At 37.1% G+C, this 11940-nt stretch overlaps 1 protein-coding gene across 1 annotated transcript; it reads right to left on the reverse strand.

Annotated features, from left to right (window-relative positions):
- Nucleotides 1-1580: 1580 nt before the first annotated feature.
- Nucleotides 1581-11843, reverse strand: top-3A (DNA topoisomerase 3). Its single transcript, NM_067157.7, has 9 exons — nucleotides 11688-11843; nucleotides 10213-10373; nucleotides 9095-9223; nucleotides 8835-9016; nucleotides 7273-7757; nucleotides 6167-6252; nucleotides 4964-5256; nucleotides 2820-3367; nucleotides 1581-1932 (listed from the first exon to the last, which is right to left on the reverse strand). The coding sequence occupies exons 1-9, from the start codon at nucleotides 11829-11831 to the stop codon at nucleotides 1681-1683; spliced, it is 2280 nt and encodes a 759-aa protein (NP_499558.1). The 5' UTR covers nucleotides 11832-11843; the 3' UTR covers nucleotides 1581-1680.
- Between the last annotated feature and the right edge of the window lie 97 nt (nucleotides 11844-11940).

The raw sequence follows: 11940 nt of genomic DNA on the forward strand, positions 1-11940 counted from the left end.
ACCTTAATACAAAAAAAAAAAAACTAATGTCACTGATTTTAGTTCAATTTTATCCTGAATTTCTTGAATAAAAATGAAAGAAACACGATGAAATGTTTTCTTTCATTAAGTTTCTGATTGAGAACAACAATTTTATAAAAATTGTTTAATTTGTCCGGCTAATCCGGCAAATTTGCCGCAAAAATTCTATAGTTCCCTAAAAGTTCGACGACATTTTCTAAACTACTACTAACTATAGTCTTAAACGCCACACTATCTATTAAAGGTCAGTGTTATTAGTTTTAATGATACGAAATTTATACTCATTTCGTTCTATAAGCAGAACTACACCTGATTATGAGGAATACAATGATAAGAAATTCAAATTTTTTTTGCGTTATACATAGGAAATAAATAGGCTTGTATATTTTTTTCAGCTTTGCACCAAAAAAAATTTAGAGTGACTGAATCATGTTTTAACTCCCGTTCTAATGAAAAATGTGAAGACCAGGCATTTAAGTTGTCGGGAACTTAGAAAAAATAAACGAATAAGCAGAATTTCCAACAAAAAAAAACGATCAGGAATTTAAAATTATTTTTGGTTTTGGCCGGAGATTCCGGAAACGAGGTTCGCACGTGTCTCATTTCGGCTTGATCTACATAAAGCTAAAAAAAATGCGGGAGTTGTGAGGCAGAGTTCTCAACTGATTTCGCATGGTTAAGAACGTGTTGACGTCACATTTTTTGGGCGAAAAATTCCCGCATTTTTTGTAGATCAAACCGTGATGGGACAGCCTGGCAACACACACGGGGTGTCAGAAAGTCTCATTGCGGTTTGATCTACAAAAAATGCGGGAACTTTTTCCCAGAAAATTTGTGACGTAAGCACACTGTTAACCATGCGAAATCAGTTGAGATGTCTACGTCTCACCTCCCACATTTTTCGTAGATCAAAGCGAAAAGGGGCCGTCTGACTCCACGTGAACACATGGGTTCAAAAAATTCCACAATCTCAGAGGTGTTGAAAGAAGCGCAAATGAGCAACTCCAATTCACTCTTCCCATTCTATTATTTACACTCTTCCCCCGCCCGCTCATTTGACTGTCCTCCTCCAGAAGAAGATAACAACTCCTTTCTTCCCAAATTCCTTCTCCAGTTGTACAATTTAACGACCAGGTACCGATAGTGTTTGTGCACTGGCTTATACGCATTTCGTCACAGAAAAGCTTGAAAACTTGTTTTTTTCCAAAAAAAAATTGGAAAACAAAAATACGTAATTTATGGGGAACAACACAAAATTTTGTTTATTGCGTATTGCGCAACATATTTTACGCGCAAAATATCTCGAGGCGAAAACTACAGTAATTCTTTAAATGACTACTGTAGAGTTACTGTAGTGTCGATTTACGAGCTCGAATTCAAATATTCTGAGAAACTTTTGGCGGAAAATCAACATTTCTTAGAAAACTTTTTCGGCGGGAAATTCAAAATTCTGAGAATATTTTGGCGGAAATTCAAATTTTCTTAGAAATGTTTTTCGCGGGAATTCAAATTTTCTGAAAAAAATGCAATGTGAAAAACAATATAAATATAAATTAAAAATCAGATTTATAAATATTAATTCCCAAAAAAAAGACAAAAAAAATACCGGTACAATAGCATTCAAAAAGTGAAAAAAAAAGTGAAAATTCAACAACAAAATCAAGCCCATTTAAAGAAATTACATTTTTCAGACGATGTATACGGTAACGAGCATGTATAGAACTTTTTTCCCTTATTCGGACCCTCCTTCTGCACCACTTTCGTGACGGCTCTCATCGGCTCCGGGCACTGGCAGAACACTTCCTCTTCCTCTTCCTGTTCTTTTGGAGCAGCACTTTTTCGTGGAGCACGTGGTTTTCTGGCTGGTTTCGGGTTGGACATACTGCCGAACACCTCGCTCAGTGTTACTATCTGGAAAATTTGAAAATTATAATTTTTTTGCGAATTCGGCAAACCGGCAAATTGCCGGAATTGAAAATTTCCGGCAAATCGGCTGAATTACCGGAATTGAAAATTTCCGACAAACCGGAAAATTGCCGGAATTGAAAATTTACGGCAAATAAGCCTATCGAAAAATTGCCGGAATTGAAAATTCCCGGCAAATCGGCAAATCGTCGGAATTGAAAATTTTCGGCAAATCGGCTGAATTGCCGGTATTGAAAATTTCCGGCAAATCGGCTGAATTGCCGGAATTGAAAATTCCCGGCAAATCGACAAATTGCCGGAATTAAAAGTTCCCGGCAAATCGGCAAAATAGCCGGAATTGAAAATTTCGGCAAATGGACAAATTGCCGGAATTGAAAATTTCCGGCAAATCGGCAAATTGCCGGAATTGAAAATTTCCGGCAAATCGGCAAATTGCCGGAATTGAAAATTTCCGGCAAATCGGCAAATTGCCGGATATGAAAATTTCCGGCAAATCGGCAAATTGCCGGAATTGAAAATTTCCGGCAAATCGGCAAATTGCCGGAATTGAAAATTTCCGGCAAATCGGCAAATTGCCGAAATTGAATTTTCCGGCAAATCGGCAAATTGCCGAAATTGAAAATTCCCGGTAAATCGGCAAATTGCCGGAATTGAAAATTCCCGGTAAATCGGCAAATTGCCGGAATTGAAAATTTTCGGCAAATCGGCAAATTGCCGGAATTGAAAATTCCCGGTAAATTGGCAAATTGCCGGAATTGAAAATTTCCGGCAAACGGAAAATTGCCGGAATTGAAATATTCGATTTTTACGAAAAAAAATATCGGAAAAATATATTTTTTGCGGGAATTCAAAAAAAAAAATGAATTTTTTACCGTATCATTTTCCGGATCATCATGCCCATTCTTCACTGCTGGGCTTATCGATTTTCTGGGTGGCCTGCCACGTGGTTTTGCAGGCGGCTTTGGAGGAGCCGGCGGGCCTGTAGGGCCTCCCCCACCACCACCTCCAGGTCCTCTTGGTGGGCCTCCACCGCCTCCAGGCCCTCCAGGCCCTCCGCCAGCCTGATTATTCTTGTCCAAATATCGTTGCAAACTTTGCGAGAGCACGCCAATTTTGCGTTCAGACTCTACAAAAATGGCTCGATATTTGCCGATTTGCTCATCCAAAACTTCTTGTTTCTGTCGTCGACCGTCGCAAATTTCTTTCAGGCCGATTTCCAAATTGGCTCGTAAATCGGGCTTACTCATTGCAAAGCCCATATCATCATAACCGTCGACAAGTGCCAGACCGAGGAATGATGGAATTAATTTTCCATCTGGACGTACTCCAATATATTCTCGTGTCTTGATTTTCTCAATGTGTTCGGCGTGTGTTGCGTCGGTTCCAATTCCGTATTTGTCCATTAGTGAGATTAAATCCGCTGGAAATTTTGGGTTAAAAAAAAAATTTTTTTTTTTTTGGAAATTTTGAATTTTTTCTAAATGTGTTTATTTTTTTGAGCCATCAGACTGATTTTTCTCTAAAAAGGGCAATTTTTTAGGGTTCTGACATCAATTTTGAGTCCTCTAACTACAAAATTAACCATTTTAGAGGAGGTTCAAAATTGCCAATTTTTCCATTTTTTGTCCATTTTTGCCACTTTCTAATGGTTTTTGACGGGTTAAACCTAGATTTTCTGAATTCTCCATATATGAATTACCCGTTTTCAACAAATTCAGGCAACTTTTTATTTTTGCCCATTTTCATTTTTCAGACTGTCCTTTTTTTTTGGGCAAAAAAAGAATATTTTTTGTGAAATTTTCCGAAACATTTATTTTAAATTTCTCTACTTTTTAAGAATATTTTCAATTTAAAAAAAAAATAGAAAATTTAAATTTAAAAAAAAAACCAATTTTTTTCGTTTAATTTTTTTCTCAATTTTTTTCCGAAAATCGTCAAGAAAAAATAATTTTTTCAACGAAAACTGTAATTTTTACAGGATTTTCGGAAACTTTTCTGATTTTTAAAGAAAATTTTTTTTTTCTGAAATTGAACAAAAATCGTAAATTTTTTTTTTCAAATTTATTAAAAAAATTTTTTGAAATTTTTTCAAAATAAAATTCCATGTTTATATGATTTTCGAAATTTTATTTAAAAAATTTAACAAAAAAATTCCAGAAAGAGACGATTTTTTGTTTTTTTTTGCACATTTTTTGCACATTTTTTCACATTTTTTGCACATTTTTTGCACATTTTTTGCACATTTTTTCACATTTTTTGCACATTTTTTGTACATTTTTTGCACATTTTTTGCACTTTTTTTTGCACATTTTTCACATTTTTTGCACATTTTTTCACATTTTTTGCACATTTTTTGCACAATTTTTGCACATTTTTCACATTTTTTGCACATTTTTTGCACATTTTTTGCACATTTTTGTACATTTTTGCACATTTTTTGTACATTTTTGCACATTTTTGCACATTTTTTGCACATTTTTTTTACATTTTTTGCACATTCTTTGCACATTTTTTGCACATTTTTTGTACATTTTTTGCACATTTTTTGCACTTTTTTTTGCACATTTTTTGTACATTTTTGCACATTTTTTGCACATTTTTTGTACATTTTTTGCACATTCTTTGCACATTTTTTGCACATTTTTTGTACATTTTTTGTACATTTTTGCACATTTTTGCACATTTTTGCACATTTTTTGCACATTTTTTGCACATTTTTTGTACATTTTTGCACATTTTTGCACATTTTTGCACATTTTTTGCACATTTTTTGCACTTTTTTGGCATATTTTCGCGCATTTTTTGTACATTTTTGCATATTTTTTGGATATTTTTGCACATTTTTTGCACATTTTTGCACATTTTTGCACATTTTTTGCACATTTTTTGCACTTTTTTGGCATATTTTCGCGCATTTTTTGTACATTTTTGCACATTTTTGCACATTTTTTGCACATTTTTTGCACTTTTTTTTTGCACATTTTTCAACAATTTCTTCCAACAAATAACCAATAACCTTCAGTCAAAAAATCCGGCGCCTGTGTTTTTCCATCTCCAATTTTCAGCTCAAAATCAGTGAATCGTTCTCCTTCCGTGTAAGTTGGCAAAAGTCGATTACCCCATTTCTCATAGACATACACTTTCAAATATCCCATATCTCTAATTCGAAGGCCTGAAGCATGGAATTTCTCGGTTCCAACTGTTAAATTAACCATTGTTTCTTCGCCTTGAGCATCCTGGGAGACACACGCCAAAAAATGACGAACAACGAGCTCATAGACTTTCCAATCGTCTCCTTGTAACTGGTGTCTGGAATTAAAAAATTAGAAAAATTGAAATAGTTTGCTGAAATTCTTAAAATAATATCCTGAAAAGCAAAAAAACACGAAAAAAATCGCCAAAAAAATCGATGGACGGTAAATTTTACCGGTTTGTTGATTTGCCGGAAATTTCAATTCCGGCAAATTGGCAAATTGCCGAAAATTTTCAAATCTGGCAATTTGCCGATTTGCCGGAAATTTAAATTCCGGCAATTTGTCGATTTGCTGAAAATTTATAATTTCGGCAATTTACCGATTTGTCGGAAATTTTCAATTCCGGCAATTTGCCGATTTGCCGGAAATTTCAATTCCGGCAAATTGGCAAATTGCCGAAAATTTTCAAATCTGGCAATTTGCCGATTTGCCGGGAATTTTCAATTCCGGCAATTTGTCGATTTGCCGGAATTTTTCGATTCCGACAATTTCCGATTTGCCAGAAATTTTCAATTCCGGCAATTTACCGATTTGTCGGAAATTTTCAATTCCGGCAATTTGTCGATTTGCTGAAAATTTATAATTTCGGCAATTTGCCGATTTGCCGGAAATTTTCAATTCCGACAATTTCCGATTTGCCAGAAATTTTCAATTCCGGCAATTTGTCGATTTGCCGGAAATTTTCGATTCCGGCAATTTCCGATTTGCCGGAATTTTTCGATTCCGACAATTTTCCGATTTGCCGCCCACCCTTGATCTGAATTCCCTCCATAATGAGAACTTTCTGACCAATCAGCATCTTCGAACTCCGCCCACTCCACCTGATTGGTTCGAAAATGGGCGGAGCGAATCACTGATTGGTCGGAGAGTTTTCATTTTCGATTTTTCATTCTTCATCGATTTTTTCTGTTTTCTATGATATTTCAGACTATTTTGAGGTTTTTATAATATATTTCTATAATTACTTTTCAGTGAATTTGAGTGGATGAATCGGTGGATGGGCTTCGTCGCTTTTTCGTCCGTTTCTCGGATTTACACCGTTTTGTAGAACCTGAAATTCGAGTTTTTTACTTTAAATTCATTAAATTTGAACGCGCAAATATTACGGGAACACAAAATTCTAAGAACGCGTATTCAGCAACACATTTGACGCGCAAAATATCTCGTAGCGAAAACTACAGTAATTCTTTAAATGACTACTGTAGCGCTTGTGTCGATTTACGGGCGCGATAATTTAAAAAATCGAAATCCCGTAAATCGACACACAAGCGCTACTGTAGTAATTTCAAAGGATTACTGTAGTTTTTGCTGCGAGACATTTTGCGCGTCAAATATGTTGTGCAATACGTATTCTCAGAATTTAGTGTTCTCGTAATATATATTTTTGATTAAAAAATTTCTTAAGTTAGATTTTGTTGGAATTATTTTTTCCAAAAAAATTGAATAAATTTAGTTTTTTTAAATTAAAATTTTTGTGAACTATGTTCAAAACATGGGTGTGCGGCAAATTTGCCGAATTTGCCGAATTTGCCGTTTGCCGAGCTCGGCAAATTTCGAAATTTGCTGCACACGTCAAAAATTTGACAGTACAATTTTGACTAAAACCATTGATTTTTTAGCCAAAAATTTAGTAAAATGACAGAAAATTGAGCTATTTTAATGCTTAAACAGACATACTACGCGGAACTTATTCAGAAACCAGATGTGTGTTAAGAATTCAGTAGTTTTGGTGCTCAAAAAAACATAAAAAATATCAAATTTTTCCGAGTTTGTTAAGCACGGCAAATTTTGAGATTTGCCGCACATCCCTGGTTCAAAATATGTTTGAATTTACTGTCTTATCAACAAAAAAAAACTGAAATTTAGTTAAAGATTTTTTTGTTGCAGTTATAACTTCAAAAAAGTTTTTTGAAAAGTTTGAAAGCAAGTTTTGCATTTTTTTAAAATTAAATTCTTGAGGAGATTTGATAAATTGACCACAGTTTTTTTTTTGAAAATTCAAAAATATCAAAACAAAATTTTTTTTTTGGTATTTTAATATCCGAAATCTCCCAATTTTATATTTAAGCACCTCATTAGCAAAATCTCCCCAAATATTCGATTGTGTCTGCTGCTGCACCAACGGTGTCAAGTTTAATCCAGCCGGAAACTTGTTCGTCTCAGTCCTCGGATACGAAATAAATCCCTTGCTATACAACTTCTCAGCCACTTGCATTGTCTGCTTAGCCGACATTCTAAGCTTCGAGATTCCCAGCTTTTCCAGTTCAACCGTATCCAAAGCCTGCGGTCTCCACTTGCTCTTCGGCTTCTTCGCCACTTTTTCAACATGAGCTTCCTTGGTTTCTTTACACTCATCATGAAGAATATCTACAGTGTCTCGATCGAAAAGTCGATTCCGATCCCATAGAAATTCGACTTTATGGCTCTCCCGGGTGTGCTCCACGATCAGCTTCCAGAATGGTTCGGACACAAAGTTCTCAATCATTTTATAACGATCTGTGACAAAGCCGAGTGTTGGGAATTGACAGGAGCCATAGCTGATCACTTGGGATGTGTCTGAAAAAATTATTTAAATTTGGGAAATTTGCAAAATTTTCAGAAAAAGTTTTGGCAAATTTCCAAACTTTTCAAGGGAAAAAAATTTAAAATTTTTGATAAATTGCCAAAAATTTTAGTAAAAAAATTGGTAAATTTCCAAATTTTTCTAGAAAAATACCAAATTTTGTGGTAAGTTGCCAATTTTTTTTTGTAATTTGCTAAAATTTCCCTACGGAAATTTCCCCTGAAATGGAAGAGTTTTTGCCGAACTAGGCCAGGCCATATCTGGGGTAGATTTACGGCGCGCGTTGCGTGTCGCGTCGCGGCTCGATTGTAAAACTAAATGCATTTGTCCGTGTGAAGTACACGCCTTTCCGTGATTTTCACGGGGTTCTGGTCTTCCTTATTGCATTTTCCGCGCTCCATTGACAATCGCCTGCCGGACTCCACACGGACAAATACATTTAGTTTTACAATCGAGCCGCGACGCGACACGCAACGCGCGCCGTAAATCTACCCCAGATATGGCCTGGCCTAGTTCGGCAAAAACTCTTCCATTTCAAGTCATGGGAAGCCAGAAATCCGTGAAAAAAATTTTTAGTAGAAAAACGGGAAATTTTCAAATTATTCTAGAAAAATACCAAATTTTTTTTTGTGTACTTTGCTAAAATTTTCCGCCGAAATTTTGGTAAATTGCCAAATATTCTGGTAAATTAATAAAAAAATTTAAATTTTCCGCCAAAAATCCAATTTTCATAAAATTGGGAACTTTGTTTGATAAATTCCCAAATTTTTAATAAATCACATTTTTTTCTGGTATATTTTAATTAAAAAAAAAAAAAATTTTATAGAAAATTGGCAAATTTCCGGCAAATTGGCAAATTTTACCCCAGAAAATTGGTAAATTGGGCAAGTTTTTGGAATCGCCAAAATTTTGGAAACTGTCAAATTTTAATGTATATTTTCAATTTTTTCTGCAATATTTTTTTTTTTTGGAAAACCTCCAAACTTTCAGTAAATTGCCCAAATTTTGGTATTTTTCCAAACTTTTTTTTCAAAAATTATTTTTTTTTGCAAATTTCCCAATTTCTCTACCATTTTGCCCCAGTAAATCTCTGAATCGATTCCTTAAATGCAACGTCTGTAGTCTTGTAAAAGCGGATCCAATTCGAAGATCCAATTCACTTCGACAATCAACTGCGGCAACGGTCTTCTCGTCGAGTCGGATGAGATTCCGAGCTGCTCGTGTGATGGCTGCTTTTGTGATTTCGGAGAATCTATAATAAAATTTGGGAATTTTATATTTTGCGCGTCAAATATGTTGTGTAGTACGCATTCTCAGAGTTTTGTGTTACCTCGCTCTGAAAATATCCAGCCGCCGGTTGCTATCTCTGCAAACTTTAACAATTTCAGCGCCAATTGCTTCACCTTCTCGATCGCAATCTGTCCAGACTACCAGGATATCGTGTCGTTGGGCTTGTTCTCTGAAAAGTTCCAAAAATTTCTATAAAGAACCTATATGCTTGCCTGCCTACACGCCTACATCATGCCCATCTACATCGATACCTTAAGCTTACTATTCGTTTGCCAGAACGCCCACGGTATGCTTGCCTACCTCCGCGTCTACACGCCTACTCTATGCTTGCCTGCCTACGCACTTATCTCATACCTACCTACGCGCCTACTCAATGCTTGCCTACCTAGCCACCTACTTCATGTCTACCTACAAAAATACCTTAAGCTTCCTATACGTTCGCCTTTAAGCCCACCGTATGCTTGCCTGCCTACGCGCCTTCCTCATGCCTACCTACGCGCCTGCGCGCCTACTCAATGTTTGCCTGCCTAGATGCCTACCTACATGTATACCTTCAGGTATACCTTAAGCTTCCTATAAGTTTGCCTGCACGCCTACTATATGCTTGCCTGCCTAGACGCCTACATCATGCCTACCTACGCGCCTACACCATGCCTACCTACGCACCTACACGCCTACTCTATGCCTGCCTGCCTAGACGCCTATCTACATGTATAAATTTTCGCCTACACGCCTACTTCATGCCTACCTACGCACCTACACGCCTAATCTATGACTGCCTACGCGCCTACTCCACGCTTGCCTACACGCCTACTTCATGCCTACCTACGCGCCTACACGCCTACTCCACGCTTGCCTGCCTAGACGCCTACATCATGCCCACCTACATCAATACCTTAATCTTAGTATACGTTCGCCTATACGCCCACCGTATGCTTGCCTACCTACGCGCCTACTCGCCTACTCCACGCTTACCTGCCTACACGCCTACCTCCTGCCTACCTACGCGCCTTTTCGCCAACCTACAAGTAATAGATACATTTCTCATGCCTACCTACCTGCCTACAAGCTCACCTTATGGCTACCTACGCGCCTACGCGCCAACAAAAGACTGCCTACTTTATGCCTGCCTTCCCCCCCCCCCCCGTAAAATTTAACCTTAATGTCTGCTCGATGAGCTTCATCTCTGGTGTGACAACATGCCGAACCGGAGCTCGAAACAACTCGACCATCGACGCCGTTTGCCAATTCGACATATTCTCGTGAAATTGGAAATTCATCATATGTCCCGAAACACTTGTCACCGAAATTGCGGTTTGCTGCAAAAATAGGATTTTTCTTGCTTAGAAATACTCAAACTAGTCTCGAATTCCGTATAAATCACAAAAAAACCGAAAAAAAATAGCGAAAAATTGAAAAATCCAACTTTTTGAACCTGCGACCAATCAGCGCGATTCGCTCCGCCCACTTTCCAACCAATCAGATGGAGTGGGCGGGGTTTGGTGGATTTTTCTTTATATAAGACTATTTTTGGATATTTCAAACACCTCCTAACCCCGCCCACTACCCCTGATTGGTTGAAAAGTGGGCGGAGCGAATCGCTGATTGGTCGCGGTTTTTATTTTCCGAAAATTGATAAAAATAGTGATTTTTTTGCTTAGAAATACTCAAAATAGTCTTAAATTCCGTATAAATCACAAAAAAACCGAAAAAAATAGCGAAAAATTGAAAAATCCAACTTTTTGAACCTGCGACCAATCAGCGCGATTCGCTCCGCCCACTTTCCAACCAATCAGATGGAGTGGGCGGGGTTTGGTGGATTTTTCTTTATATAAGACTATTTTTGGATATTTCAAACACCTCCTAACCCCGCCCACTACCCCTGATTGGTTGAAAAGTGGGCGGAGCGAATCGCTGATTGGTCGCGGTTTTTATTTTCCGAAAATTGATAAAAATAGTGATTTTTTGCTTAGAAATACTCAAACTAGTCTCGAATTCCGTATAAATCACAAAAAAACCGAAAAAAAATAGCGAAAAATTTAAAAATCCAACTTTTTGAACCTGCGACCAATCAGCGCGATTCGCTCCGCCCACTTTCCAACCAATCAGATGGAGTGGGCGGGGTTTGGTGGATTTTTCTTTATATAAGACTATTTTTGGATATTTCAAACACCTCCTAACCCCGCCCACTACCCCTGATTGGTTGAAAAGTGGGCGGAGCGAATCGCTGATTGGTCGCGGTTTTTATTTTCCGAAAATTGATAAAAATAGTGATTTTTTGCTTAGAAATACTCAAACTAGTCTCGAATTCCGTATAAATCACAAAAAAACCGAAAAAAAATAGCGAAAAATTTAAAAATCCAACTTTTTGAACCTGCGACCAATCAGCGCGATTCGCTCCGCCCACTTTCCAACCAACCAGATGGAGTGGGCGGCGTTTGGTGAATTAAGACTATTATTTTGGGTATTTCAAACACCTCCTAACCCCGCCCACTTCACCTGATTGGTTGAAAAGTGGGCGGAGCAAATCGCTGATTGGTCGCAGTTCTTATTTACCGAAAATTGATTAAATAGTGATTTTTTGCGGATTTTAGACTATTTTGGGTATTTCAGAGCCAAATGACTGCTGGTACCTGTCCAAAAAGCTCGGTATTCAACGTGTAAATCTTGTTAAACTTGCTCCGCCCCTCTCGTCGATTCGCTGTTCCATTTGATAAAATCGCAGCGACTCCCTTTGCCACGTCATTCTTCTCGGCCACAAATAAGGCTCTTTTCATTGGGAATTTGAGCTTAAAATTATGTTTTTTTTTCAGTTTTAAAAAATGAGAGAGAGCGTTGAGAGCGTTCACAAAAAGTTAAAAAAATTTTTTTTTTTCAACATTTCAA

Source organism: Caenorhabditis elegans, chromosome III (assembly GCF_000002985.6).
Source record: "Caenorhabditis elegans chromosome III".
NCBI classification, from domain to species: domain Eukaryota; kingdom Metazoa; phylum Nematoda; class Chromadorea; order Rhabditida; family Rhabditidae; genus Caenorhabditis; species Caenorhabditis elegans.